The sequence below is a fragment of the Melanostigma gelatinosum genome, assembly GCF_949748355.1.
Source record: "Melanostigma gelatinosum genome assembly, chromosome: 6".
Taxonomy (NCBI): domain Eukaryota; kingdom Metazoa; phylum Chordata; class Actinopteri; order Perciformes; family Zoarcidae; genus Melanostigma; species Melanostigma gelatinosum.
Genome location: NC_136639.1, coordinates 21,633,693 through 21,648,168, shown reverse-complemented (window position 1 = coordinate 21,648,168; position 14,476 = coordinate 21,633,693). Strand labels below are relative to the sequence as shown.

The window sequence follows — 14,476 nt, the reverse complement described above, 5'->3', positions numbered from 1 at the left end:
GGCAATTAAAACAACACTACAGCTTAATTATGAGGCTTAGTTTTAATTCCTTTGTTTTTGTAAATGAAAACAAATCATTCAGCTCATTTCATTTATTATTCACACCTGTGCTTTGTGAACGTGTCTCTGTCCATTGAAACAAGCTGATACAGTGAATGCATTAACTAACATGTTACTTACTTTGTGTTACCAACCACCTGTTTGCAGGCTCCTTCTGACACCCAACCACAGTACGGGTCTCTGGCGGCTATACAAGACCTAGGTGAGACACATGCACACAATCAGCCCCTCGTCATATTGTAAACTGGAGTTTTTTTGAAAGAACGCTTTCATGAGCAAACGTCAAACACACTTCTTGCATCTCCCGTGTCTTTCACAGCGAGACAGCGGCACCTTCACCACACAGGAGGTGAAAGAGACCCACAAAGCGTGACTCTTGCTGTCGATCTGCATGCCGACAATGCGCTTGTCCTCCACGCCGTCTATGCTGCACCTAGGAGACGGAGGAGAGGATGGAACATTGTTATTCTGGCTTTCCTTCAACTGTCTGGTTATTTAGAGACAAAGCATTGTAAAAAAAAAAAATCTAGGCACAGAGAGATGTGAGAGGCCATAGAATGAGATTTAACAGTTTGTTTAAAGAGATAAAAAAAGAGAGGAAGATTAAGATGTGGCAGAAAGACAAACCGCGAGGTCAGGGAGACCAGAGATAAAGCTGGACTCCAGAACACGGGGGTCAGCAACAGAGATAAAGAGAGATAAAGAAAGGGCTGATACAGATTCAACAGACAAACAGACAGATGGGCACAGTGAGCAGTCAGCAGTAACACTGCACTTAACTGTAAAACCCACCAACACAGCCCCTCCTCCTCCCCCCTCCACCACTCCTCCATCCCTGCCGGTCTTCTTTTGTCTGCTCGCCCCCTTAGGAGCACACACTCTAATCCCTCTGGGCGTGTTGAGCTTTCCATCCCTTCTCTCCATCCGCTCCCTCTCTCCATCCCGCCATCCAGCTCCTGGGATTTAATCTCCCCTTCGCCGTGCTCTCGTCCCGCATTAACGCTCTCAATTAGAGCTTTTGAGTCCATCTACACTGGGTAATGCACGAGAATCGGGCCAGGCAGGCAGACGGGTAAAGTCACTTACTGTATATGCGACTAAAGCCAGATGGCTGCTGGCCGACGAACGCTCGGCCCCGGCTACACAGACAGAAGAGGAGACACAGAGAGGAGGCAGGAAAGGAGACACAGCTGCGGGAGAGGAGAGAGGGCAGGACCTGCCCTCTGCCCCTCCATACGGCTCGTCACATGGCCGCAGCATGTCAGGTAACAAACAGTGGTAACCTTGAAAGCCCTCCCTTCAAGTCCTCGCTCTCCTTCCCCTCTTCTCCTTCTCCTCGGCTGTCTAACACAATAACGGATCCTCCGCTGCGCTTCTTTCAATCTCTCCTCTCCCGGGCCTCTCTCCTCAGCTCTTTTCTCCCCTCCTCCGCTTGTGCCGCCACTCGTTCCCCCTTCATCCATTACCCCTCAACTAAATATTTGCTTTGGCAAGGGTCACGCTGCGCCAGATTTTTCCCTTATTCGCTTCTACCTCAAGTGCACGACAATGCACGCGCTCCTCCACTAGCTTGCTGTCCGTGTACATGCACCCAACAGCAGCGTAACCTTTTAGCAAGAGGTTCGAGGCTGGCTCTGAAGACAAACACAGATGTTTGTGTGTGCGTGTGTGTGTGCTCGTTTCCTTTAATCAGCCAAACGTTTTGGAGGAGCTGGGCTCCGCTGAGGTCGGGAACCACAGCGCAGCGTTATCCAGGGCCTCAGGGTCTACGTCTTTAATTTAGTCGCTGTGGTCGGGCAGAGTGTAACCTGATAAAACTCTTTTAAATGATAGAGTAACCATCTGGCTGGCTGGCCTCACTACATAGCCTGGGTCGGGGGAGCTGACTGGTACTGATGGAGCTGGTGGGTTGGCGGCTTTGGCCGAGTCTCGAGATGGTTGGAAACAAAATCACACACTCTAAAATACACACATATGCAATAGCCAGCCTTCCTTTGTTTGTAGCAACAGTATCCATGTGTTCGCTCTATTTATATCCACACGCACACACACACACACGCACACACACACGTAGACCCAGGGCGACGTACTTGTCCGGGTTGTAGACGTTGAGCTCCTCCAGAAACACGCTGTCGTTTAGGAAGCCGCTGTCCATGTTGGCCAGGAACTTGACGATGATGCCTTTCTCAGATCCCAGGAAGACCACCGTCTGGTTCCTATGGGGGCCGGCTTCATTGTCCACCACGATGCGTGTCAGACGATACCTGGGAGAAGCAACACCAAGCAGTCAGCCAAGCAGTCAGTCAGTTGATGAAGAACACCAGCCGGAACTGAATGTTCATGTTTAATACTGCTCTTTCTTCTGGACCACATTCAACATTAAATTTGCATTCTTAAAAATAAAACATACTTGCGGCTAAAAGAAAAAGGGAATAAAAACACCCAGAAATATGCCCAAATAATAATTATATAATCAATCAATCAATTGATCTGCCTTCCGTCATTCACGACAGATCCCTGAAAGAAAATAAGGAGCAGCGGGAGATTACACAGCCTTAATAATGGTATTAATTGATTTTTGTTTCAATAGAAACTCAATCACGATGCCATAGGGCATGTCAGGTCGTTCCTAACAGCGACACTTGTGAGCTCTACTTTGTGACAGCTGGTGATCGGAACCAGGTGGATTAAAAACTCAATTTTAATTTCATCATTCTTAAAAAAATTAAATAAATAACATACCAAGTTAGCAAATTAGACACTGCCAGTCAGCGTGTTCTGGATCGGAGCCCTGTTGTGCTCGTGGGTGTTATTTGTGATCAGATAACAGGTTTCGAGAAACACCTCTTGAGGCTATTTCCTTTTTACCATTGATTTTATTGCATCCCAGATGCCGGTATCCATCCCTCAACTATAGTTTCTAATATCTGCACATAAGTGTGTTTCATGCAAATGCACGTGTTGCTGATGTTTCTAACTGAAGGAGATGGGATTTAAAGATTAAAGATGAGAGCTTATCGGGAAATCTAGGAAGGTTCCCTTTCACCCTCATTAACTGTTTACTGACTGTTCTCTTTGTGAAAAGGTCCAGCACTTGTTGTTGGATGCGATGAGTGTAAATTTAACCTCACTGCAGAGTGCAGTTTACACCATGGGCCCATTAAAACAAGCCACCACAACCTCTTATCCCTTCTACCCTTTGGTTTTTTTCTTGAAATATCCCTTAAAATGCTCCGTGGGACACCGACCTCATCTAATCAAAACATAACAGCAATCTGAAGGTCTGTTGTGGTCTGGATCTATTCAAGCAGAACAGAAGCTCCAAGGACTGTGTCAATAGGATTTGATCCCAGCGAAATAATACAATCTCAAGGACTAAGACATTCACCGTCGCTCCTATTCAGGATAATAAAAATCTCAAGAGTGCCCCCCCGTCCAGTTGATTCACTGTGCCCAGCCAGCTGAGGCCTCCACCGCAGCAACAGCAAGTCTCAGGACAGACAAGCCTTTTTTTTAAATTTGCAGCGAGAGCTCTTGCCGGATATTGGGGTGTCCTCTCCAGGGCGTAACAAGGTTTAAAACCATTTTACTGATTTTGTTTCCAGTTGACTTCAGCTCAAGAATGGTATTACAGTACGTAGACAGGTAAACATCGTAAAAAGGCCTCACTCCTCTTCATGATGCTTCTTGAGCTTACATCAGGCTTTTAACTCCTGCCTCTGACGGGCACGCGAGTCGCTGCGGTGTCATCGCAAATCAAATGAAATGGTCCGACTGCTGATTCCGTAAAGACTGATACAATGTGTTCTTCATAATACGGTTGTATGATACGGCGCACTAATGAACAGCGAGAGTTATCGGGGATAACCATGATGAAAGCCGCTCGTATTCTGCCTACCGCCAGCTCGGTATGTAGGTCAGACCTCAGCGAAGCAGCAAGCAAGATGTGGTACGATGCAAATCATTTGTAAAAACCTGTGAAGAATTCTTCATGTAGCCCGTTTTTTTAAGTGATGCTGCTGCCGCTGATGCCTGTCAAGGGCCTGGCAAGCAATCCTGACCTTAAATCTTAAGCAGCTGCGATTCAGAAGCAGGACCAAATTAAAAGCTCGAATTCAGTTTTTTTTTTTTGAACTTTTCACCAAATGCTGTCAGCAGAGTTCCGCCTTGCCGATGGGATTGGGGTGCACTGTCGTATCCCCCCCCCCCCCCCAAGAGGCTGGCTGAAATGACTCTGTGTAGTGTAGCTGTACAAGCCAGACAGACCTTTATGATCAAACGGCATCAGCCACAGTGCACACTGGCTTTTGGGGAAATGAGCCCAACTCCAGAAACTCCGTAGAAAAATCAACCGCAAACAAAATAGCTTTTTACTCCAGTATTCTCTCTTTGACAGATCCTCAGAGGATTCAAACAGGCAATTTGCGACATCATCCTCTTAATAAGGGCTTAGAATGGACTTGAAACTAAAACACCAACATCTATGAGAACTGAGAACTCAAATTGTTTAACCACACGGCCACTCTGGGAGAGAGATAGTAAAGTGTAGATCAGAGTTTCCTCTGCTACAGAGGAAATAGGTCAGCGGCTGGTGTGTGTTGTGCCACTGTGTTTTAATGAGAGTACCGGTAATTATTGTCCTGGGCTGAAGCCTCTGGAGTGTGTGATACTTACCGGACCATAGTCTTGAGGAACCAGGGCCTGTTGGCGATGGAGGGCACTGCCTCGTCCATCAGTGGATGCATCTTGATGAAGTTGAGCGTGTCGTCAGGGAACTCATTGGATACCTTGTACCTCTCCATGGATGGGGTGCCGGCGCAGTTGCCAGGCCTACGGAGGGAGAGGAGGAAGAGGAGGAAGAGGAGGGGGGATGAAGAGAAGGGATGAAGAAAAAAGCAAGTAAAAAACGCTTCGACGGGGCTGCCATTGGCCGTATATTTCTTCCTCTTCCCAGCCTGCGCTATCTATTTTGCAATTGCACCGTTGCCACATCCCGTGCTCAGCGCCGACCAAGACGGTTGTGAAATACCACAGTGGAATGCTAATGTGTTGAGCCAGACCCTTCCTTTAGCGTTAAATTGATTCTTTTGATTGAGCAATTCTTCACGGCCAGAGCTCCAATAGCTGACAGAAAGTTCTACTTCCATAAATTCAAAGGAGAGCGCAGCCATAAATGACTAAACTCACAAGCCGAGAGGCTTTGCTCAAGGCAAAGGTGAGGACACAACATGTCTTTTTTTCCCGCTGGACTCGCAGTAAAGCACCGAGACGTTCTATCTATCTGATCCTTTCACAGGGAGTTGGTGAGCTGCTTGTAAAGAAGAAGCAGCTTTTGATAGCATATCCCCTTTCTAGGCATCTCACCTCCGAGAGCTTGTAAAACCGCTTTACTGCGTGGTCTTTGATACCCTGCCACACCACGTAATATTAGCCAGCTGGCCCCTGAACGTCTGACACTGTCAACATGTCAAGGACCAAACCCAAAATATATATGCGTGTGTGTGTGTGTGTACTCAAGAGAAATGCATTTCTTCGTCTGCCAATGAAAATCTTTTTTGTTTTTAACGTAGTGGTGTGTAGACATGAGTACAAAGGCAATCCAGGAATAAAGAAGAATCCTTCAGCTGTTCTGTGCATTCCTATCTCTCTATCATGTCTATGGAGGGGCAAGGACAGCATTTCAAAGAAACGTTTTGTTTTCATTTTGTTTTTTATAAAATGCAATCCTGCAAGAGGAAGCGAAGCGATTTTACTATTCGAGGTGAACTCCTCAAACAAACAAAGCGATGAGTTCAAGCCAGCTGACGCTAATGTTAAATTAATATTTTGTTGAATGAAGGGAAAGCAGAACAATTTTGTCACTGTAAAAAAAAAGAAATGGCAGTAGGCCTACGATGAGATCTTCTTTGCTGCAGCTACATTTATGTCAACGGACATATGGTGAGCCGAACGGCAGCAGACATCTCTTAAATACGGAAAAAATCTGTAAATGATTCAGCATGAGGGTGTAACACATGGGAGAGCAGTCTGCTGTGCCTAGGTGGCGTTGTCACAACTCTCCGTCTGTTTGCCTGCAGATGAAAAGGGCCGAACACACCAGCAGATGAGAGATGAAAGTCATCGCATCAATCGCCGCGGGAACAACAACTTCGGCGACATTATCGCATCCACGCGACGTCTGACCTTGTTGAACATAAACAGGTAATTACATGTGCACTCACAGAGAGTACAGCACGCGCTCTCTTTTGGTGGGGAACCGCCTCCTCAGCCATATGGGAACACACACACACAGGGTAGCAACAATTATCGTGGCCCGGATCTTTGTAGTAAATCTGTTTTTTTTCTTCTGGAGGATAGAAGAGCAGCTCTTAGCGCGCTAATTAGCAAGCAATAGATGAGAGATTGATCAGGCTGGTGCATTTGTGGAATTAGCCAGCCATCTGTAAAATGATCTCATGCTTCATTTGTTGATACCGAGCCCTTCTTTCATGCAGCTGCGTGTGGGGGAGAGGTGAGGTAATGGGATGTGGGGGAGGGGGGTGGGGGGTGCAACTGTGAAGAAAGAGGTGGTATCTGTGTGCATACAGTGCGCCACGGTGTGACACAGGATGTGTAATCCCTTCGTGAAAAAGGGACGTATTGATAAGTGACGCAACACGAGCTAAAAATGCGCCGATATCAACACGTCGTGATTCAACAAGTCTTATGCAATTACAAGGAAGAGAGGAAGAGAGACAGAGACACTGTGTGACTGATGCATGTGCAAATCCTGTGTGTGCGTTTGTGTTCACGTGTGCTGTGGTTAATTAACTGCTGCTGTACCTTGGCTTGGGAACCTTGTCTTCAGGAAAAGGCGTCCAGGTGGAGTCTTGGGATTTCTGCTCTTTGAAACGCCCTGTGAACGTGTTGGCCACCTCCGCCATGTCATAGGCGCACACCGCCGAGCCTGGAATACTGCCACGACACACACACACACACGCACACACACACACACACACACAGACAAAAGCTCACATAAACGGTCCTCTCATCTGAACCTATCAAAGAAACACCTGGCCAAGTTTGCACTATCACCAAGTGACAGAAACGAGCATTTACAACCCGTCTCTCAGAGGGGTTAAATCCCTCGAGGACGGCTCGTTATAGCTGTTGTTTCTTCACGGGTGATATGGTCAAGTTTGCCGTGTTATTGAGGTTTTCGCTGGATAAGTAAAAGTTCTTTATCCTCACTTCCCTCACTCACTCACAAAGCAATGCAGTTTCTTTCCATTTCTTTTAAAAGCATTGATTCATGGTGCTAATTATAGTCGAAGTTATTCCTATTGATTGCAGTGTCAAGGCCATTACGTCAGTGCATACACTGTAGTGTTGTTGCATAGTCTGTGAGCTAGTGTCTCTGCCTGCCGAGCCTCATGAGGACACGCATTCCCGAACCCGTCCCGCCAAGACTGGGTTTCCCCAAAAGCCTCGAGGCATCAGAGTTCATCACAAGTCCAGTGTTGGGCAAGAACTCCAGACAACAGATTATCTTTTTATTGCCTCTCATTTCAGGGGGGAAAAAGCACCGTCTTGTGTTAGCAGCGGAGCCGTCGGCTTCTTTCCGTCTGAGTGGAATCAACGCATAACACACTGCTGACTCACTTCTCTACATTTTTCGTGCATCTGCTCTCATAAATTAGAATTGGAACTTGGGGATTGTTTATTCTTTTAAAATAGAAATCTCTCTCAGCTGGCTACAGTTTTTTTCTGGCTGTTGCATTGTGGGTTAAACTCATGGAGACATCGGGGAGACGGAGTACACAAGGGCGGTATTATAGAGAGTAAGGTCAGAGAGTTGTTAATTCTTGGCTTAGCTGCTGTATGACAGTAATTGAAAGTTGGACAGTCACGTGTCTGTTTGCATCGGGCTGCTACCGAGGCGGATGGATGGTGAGCGAGCCGGCCTGTGAGCGAGTGACACACAGACGATGCGACGACACAAACCCTTGAGCGTCGCCCCCAGTTCTGAATGTGCTCCCTCTAATTTCAGCCCCTGACTATGAAATGGAAAATTAATGCCGGGATCAAAACTGGCGCTTATAGCAACTTTCAGAGGCAGTGCTTCATTGGGTTTTGATGTCCATTAACCATGCTCAATTGCATCGTCACAAGCAATTGTCTTATCGGCTAAATAGCAGCCATAAAAATGGAAAGAATTACAATATGTGCGAGCTATCAGCCGAGCTGTGGATTTGTGGTAATTTTCAATTTAGATAACAACTCCCCCTGCCTATGAATATGAAAGCAGCTCTGCATGTGGACTGTGAAAAGGGAGAAATAAGATGAAACACCTGCATGTCAAAAAAAAGGGCAGCACAACTGTCTGGACAGGACATGTAAATGTTGACCCGGCGGTCTGAGGAATTACTTGTTGGCATGATGCACAGCATGGGCCACACGCTCCTAATAAAGGTCAGACTGTCATAATGTTGATGAATTGAGGGCATTTTTAAAAGGCCCTTCAAAGCAGGAAAGATGATCGTGCTAATAAATGGAAAGTGCAAAACAGTTGATGACAACGCGTGAACTCGTGTGAGACCAGAGGAAATGAGGATAGCCGAATAAAACGACCTCAACGAATCACTTCCATCTGTTGCTTCCCTCAAATCTGGTATAAAGGTTCCTCGGGGTACCTGTTGTAAGGTGTGGAGAAGGTCGCCATCACTACGTCCCTCCCGTTGACGTGGATGACGTCTGTCACGGCCTGCAGGATGTTGAAGTAGAAGTGGGAGTCTCCGGGGATGGAGCAGTTCAGGCGAGACTTGAGAAACGAGGTCCACTGCTTCTCCAGGACGCGGGGCGAGCCGCCTCGGTCGATCTTACAGACCCTGGCCACCCGAGGAAACACCACCTGATGGAGACACACACACACACACACACACACACAGCTGTGCTCAGCACCAACCAACGTTGCGAGATTTACTTGAGGTAATTTTGTTATTTTATTTCGCTTAGCAACAAAAATAAAATGTAAGAAAAATGGAGAAAGTTCCCCTTTAAGGGCCAGGAGGTGGTTGAACAAAACTGTAACCAAAGAATACATTTCATCTTTTTGGATATACAATATCCAATATTCACGGAGTCCGTCGTGCACTAGCTCTAGAGAGAGAACCTTTTGTGTTTTTTGAAGGCCACTGTAATTCTCCCACACGCCTGTGAAACTGCGGCAACGTGAGCTGCAGAGGGCAAAACCGTGGTACCGCCAATCACTGTTGCTCCTAAAGTAGCATTGCTATGGTAAAGACGGCGTCTGAGCGAGCCGAACGGCGTTACCACGGTTCTGAAAATGGAGCAGTGAGCAGAGAGGTATTCAGTCGGTTCAAAAACATTTCCATGACAACTGGGCAAGCTCCTAATGGAGATCACTGACATGACCAAAAGCTCAATAACAGCCAATAAAAGGATTTGGTGGTGAGATTGTTTTCTCAACTGCTGTTTTTAAAGTCAAGAATGAACTTTGAACATCAGAGGATACGAAACTTTTTCGTTTGATTCCCGGCAGAACACACTAGGCCCCTTTTTGGTCGTTTGAATGATAGAAATCCTTGGGCGACACCGCACTGTGTTAATCCAACATTTCATCACTGTACAGCAAGTTAAAGACACAGACGAGTACATTTGTGTGTGTGATATGCTGTTAAAGAGTCAGCACCTGGCAACAGAAAATGCAAAGTACACGGCTTCAAATAGGAGCCGGCGCTGTAATTACATCTCTGCCGTAAGATCACACAGGCAGTATTGTAATTAGTTGTTGTCACACTATACTTAACAGCAATAAATCTAACTCTGACCTGAAATAGTGCCCTAGAGTAAACAGTGTGAATGGGAGCGAACATGCATTTAAACCAGATCTCTACACACACACACACACACACACACATACACACAGGCGACTGCAGACAGCCACACATAAACACCGCTCAGTCATGCGTGCAGTACGACCGATGCAAGAGCGCATGCAGAAACAGCACAGAAAACACACACACACACACTTACAAGTGCCTACATGGGTCTGTTCACTGTGACATTACAGAGCTTTTAGAATTACAGAAAACGTTTTACACAGATCAGGGGAGCCTGTCGAGTTGAATGTGTAATTACGTTAGTTTTACATACTGTATACCAGGGATGTTTAGTTGTCGTTGTCCTTTGGTACTGTTTGTGTACTAGTTTTTGTAGCGGTAAAACAGCCCATAATTAACTCTCTAATATAAATTTTATATGGTTGGGAAACATCAATAGTTTACATTTGAACACATCATGACAGCGTTATAATTTGCCTTCGCCCAATTAAAATGTTTAGTGACTGGTGCCTGAACGCATCACAATATAAATCAATGGCACTTCCCGTTAATGTTAGCTGTTCGCGGCACAGTAGCTAAAGGCTAACGTTTAAAACACGGATTTGCTGTTCACCATCGAGCATTATGAGGGGAAAAAACAGGGTGCGTACCCTGAACGCGTCAATGGTGCGTTTACTGCATCCCAAACACATTTTCATCAAGGCTCGTCGAGTACCGTCATGTTTTCAGAATTTCGGCATCCGCTTGATACCGAAATATCGCTTCTTGTAACATCTCGTACACCATTTCAGTTTCTCACACTTCCTTCTCGCTGTGTGTTACCGGCACACATACACTCACGAACGAGCACAGAACAAATACCTCAGCCAAGGCTTGTTAATTCACTCATGTAACGAAATAGTTATTCCAGATAGCAATTTAACAATCCAACATTAAAACTAAAGCGAACACAAACCCGCCACAGCAGATTGATCAATTTGCCATAAAGCACAAACGACGGCTCACATTGTCAGGCAAGGCCAATCTACTTTGTAATAATGAAGAGATATCATTCAGTGGATGTTAAATTTCTCTACCACCACATGCATAATTATACTGACATTGCTTTTCAAAACACCCAGCAGATTGAGAGGCCTGATCTGTATTCATGCCCTGTATAACACATGGCTGTCACTTCTGGCGGCGAATCCATTATTTCTCTGTTTCTCGTTACCTCCGCTCCGTTCCCGTCCCCTCTCTTTCTCACCCTCTCTTGTGTGTTCCCTTTAATTTATTCTGAAGAATACATATCAAGTGATTCATTTCCATTACGGATTATCTCATACCTGGTATCCAATTAAACTCGTTCAGGGCAGGGTCCAAAACTGAATTGAGAAGATTAATAGAAAAATGTCTGACTGCTACTGTAACACCTGAGGAAAGCCCGCTTCTTTTTCAACCTTTCCCTCTCGTTTCTCAGAGCCACTTGGGTGAAATTCCTCTTGGGAAACGTCGAGACAATAGGTCAAACGGGAGCGTTGCTGGAGGGATGCGGACGTGCAATTCAAGCGGTATATTTAGACTTCAAAATGGGATCTCCAGACGTCCACGGAGTTTTGTTTTTGGATCTATTTTAGGTCCTGCATCCTGCCCAGTGTTTATCTGTTCCTGAAAAAAAAAAGTTTGGCCACTTTACAGCTCCTGAATGCTTTCTTCCAGTTATGTGATACACCCCTATCCTGTCAGCTTCCTGATTCTCCTGGTAAATAGGAAGTCACCTCTGATTACGGTTCAAACAATAGCGGGAGAATAGGGCAGGGTGCTTACCTTCCCCATTGTATTGTACTCCATAGCAATTTCCCGAAAGAAGAAATAGATGAAGTCCCCGTAATCGAGTGCTTTGACAAAGTAGGGCTCTGCGGGAGGAGGGGAAAAAAGACAGAAAATATGAGTCAAAGTGACGTTTTTACCGTGACAAAACAGTTCTGACACCATATTTCACAGTAAACAGCCAGAATATCTGAGATATTATACAGAAAGGCACCGACTGTGAGCCTTGAGTGCCTCAATCTATCATCCATCATATCAGCGAAACAATTTGCATGCAAGGAGAGAGGGATCTCTCTATTGAGCTCTGACAGGCTGGACTTGTGCTTGTTTCTCCCCGGGGCAGAGCAATTTACCGGCTACATCAACTCTACCGGGCCAGGTTGGCAAAATGACTGCATCAAACAGAGCGTGCAGCATTAGCATAAGTGCTGCTGCTCTTCGTACCTACATTCACACACAAATCATAAACACACGGTCGAGCACGCAAACACAAGTTGTTTTTTTCCAGCTTGTCACGTCGGCTTGGTGCTTGCCAGCCACATAGACTTTGTGTGTGTGTGTGTGTGTGTCCCACGCTCACCTTTCAGCCACTTGGAGTCGTGCTTGACAGTGCGCAGAGTCGGGCTGTCTCCTAGGCTGCGGTAGATGACCGCATCGATCGCAAGGAAGTCTGTCACGGTGGCCGAGTACAGCTTGCCGTCTGGAGAGGGAACGCAAAGACGGCAAAAAGAGCAATAAGAGGAAAAGGTGGAGATGGAGAGGGCAGAAGAATGAAGAGAGAGCCATAAAGGAAGAGAACAAAAAAAAAAGAAACCGGTGAAGGCAGTATAAAGAAAAACACATAAAGCCACTCAAGAGATTCCTGCTCTCTGCGGCTGGATACACAAACATGTTACAGATGGCTCAGACCTGGAGAGTGACTGAGCCACACAAAGCAAGGAGGCTCTCTGATGGACAACAAACAGGGCTCTGCACACGCTTAAGCATGTTGCACATTTGTAATTGCTCACTCTATCGCAAACACACTTCCAAAGCTCAAACAAACACTGGCGCCCTGCGTTAACACACACACACACGCACACAGAACGACACAAGCATGACCTCAGCCTGCCTCGGCTGTAACCACAGTGGAAACTCAAACTACATAATTGAAAGGATGGCAGTCAGAGGAACCCTCTTGATTACTCAGTGCTTCCAGCTCCCTCCAAGCAGCTCTGCTACACATTAACCGGTCAAGCTAGGCGTTGTCATTCCTCCTCGGCTTGAAACAGGCGGGGGGGGGGGGAGACGGCTCATCAATACCGCCATAAATCAGTTCGCAGCAAAGGCGAACGGGGACCGGGATGTCTTTAGCAGCATGCGGGTACTGGTGCCTCAGAACAATCTCACCCCAGCCAACGGAAAGCTGACTCATTCTGGTCCCATCAGCCTGCGACTTGTTTTTGAGCTCGTGAATTTCGAGAGAAGGCGAACGGGAGATGAAGAGGACGACGGCAAAAGCTTTCGGTGTGTTTCTGTAAAGGGTTCTACAAAGCAGAGAAATTCCTGACGCTGAGCAAACGCGGCCTCCAGTTTGTTGATTTGCTCGGGCGCATGTAACACAGATTGGTTTTCATTCTTGACATGTTGTCAGGGTATTGCCGTAAGAAAGACACCGAAGGGTCTTAGGAGCGATATTTAACACAACCGCAACTAATCCACCCGCTCAAATAGACTCAACTCTCCCATCTACCTCAAACATGTTCCAATGTTTAATATGTGCCGATAGGAGAAAATTAGGATTAATGGTTTCGCCTCATGGCAGTCAGAGTACTATCACACATACTTAATCTATTTTCACCTCACGGAAACTTGTGTGACTTCCTCTCATGTTAAGCCACAGGAAAGGACTTGAATTACATTTCCATTACAGATAAGTGAACTGTAAATTTGACATGATACGGATGCATTTCAATCTTACCAGCAAACAGGGCGACGTTGCCGTGCTTGCAATCATACGGGCAGCGTGCCATCCCACTGATCTCCTCCCCCAGAGCCTCCAGGGTGTCCAACTACAGGGTCACAAGTGAGGTGAGAGGTCAACAGCGGGTCAAGACAATGTAGCGCTGTCAAACAAAAGAACAGACTTGAAATACAACTAAGACAGGAAACGTTGGCTCCCGGTTGGAGGAACAGATCTAGAGGAGAAATGGCCTCAAATGTCAAAACAATGACGATCCAAAAGCCCTTCTTCTTCTACTGCGTTAAAGTGAAGAAATGTGGTGTGTTGTGATAGAATAGTCCCCAAAAGCTGTGCCCAGCCAAGGAGAGAGTCCATCTAACTCTGACCTGAACCCAAATCCCCTGGATGCCACTTAGGTGTCGTCCTGAGAGCTGTCAAAGCCGCCCATCTGGGAGTATCGGGCAAACTGTCATGGAGGGAGATTAACAAAAAAACGGACATTTTCCACAGCAGCATGTTCCGCAGCATGGGTGGACGTGGTTTGCTTCCTCCTGCCAATCCTTTATCCCTCAACCTCTACTGGCGTGAAAGAAGAGCTTTAACAACCCTCAAAGACAGATCTTTAACCCGCTGTGCCCTGATTTCTAAAGTTTGTGCTTTCACTGTGAAGAGAAAATAAATGGGCAGAGCAAAAATGGGTGAGAACATGGCCCTGAGCGTGGGGAATGGGAAGAATTTTTGATGAAACCACAGTAGTTTTTAAATTGCACATCATACAGTCGTCATTATTTCAGTTTTTGCAGCCTCAACTTCGTCTTGTGCT

General features: G+C 46.3%; 1 protein-coding gene across 2 annotated transcripts in view; it reads right to left on the bottom strand.

The window, feature by feature from the left end:
* The window catches only part of sema6a (sema domain, transmembrane domain (TM), and cytoplasmic domain, (semaphorin) 6A), a 102,452-nt gene that overhangs the window by 22,079 nt on the left and 65,897 nt on the right, over positions 1 to 14,476 (bottom strand). For both annotated transcript variants that reach the window (XM_079270044.1, XM_079270045.1), the window contains exons 7-15: positions 13,672 to 13,762; positions 12,292 to 12,411; positions 11,709 to 11,797; positions 8,733 to 8,950; positions 6,883 to 7,014; positions 4,735 to 4,890; positions 2,151 to 2,324; positions 353 to 493; positions 181 to 258 (exon numbers count right to left, since the gene is read on the bottom strand). In XM_079270044.1, coding sequence (XP_079126170.1) covers positions 181 to 258; positions 353 to 493; positions 2,151 to 2,324; positions 4,735 to 4,890; positions 6,883 to 7,014; positions 8,733 to 8,950; positions 11,709 to 11,797; positions 12,292 to 12,411; positions 13,672 to 13,762 — 1,199 coding nt within the window. The remainder of the gene's footprint in view (positions 1 to 180; positions 259 to 352; positions 494 to 2,150; positions 2,325 to 4,734; positions 4,891 to 6,882; positions 7,015 to 8,732; positions 8,951 to 11,708; positions 11,798 to 12,291; positions 12,412 to 13,671; positions 13,763 to 14,476) is intronic.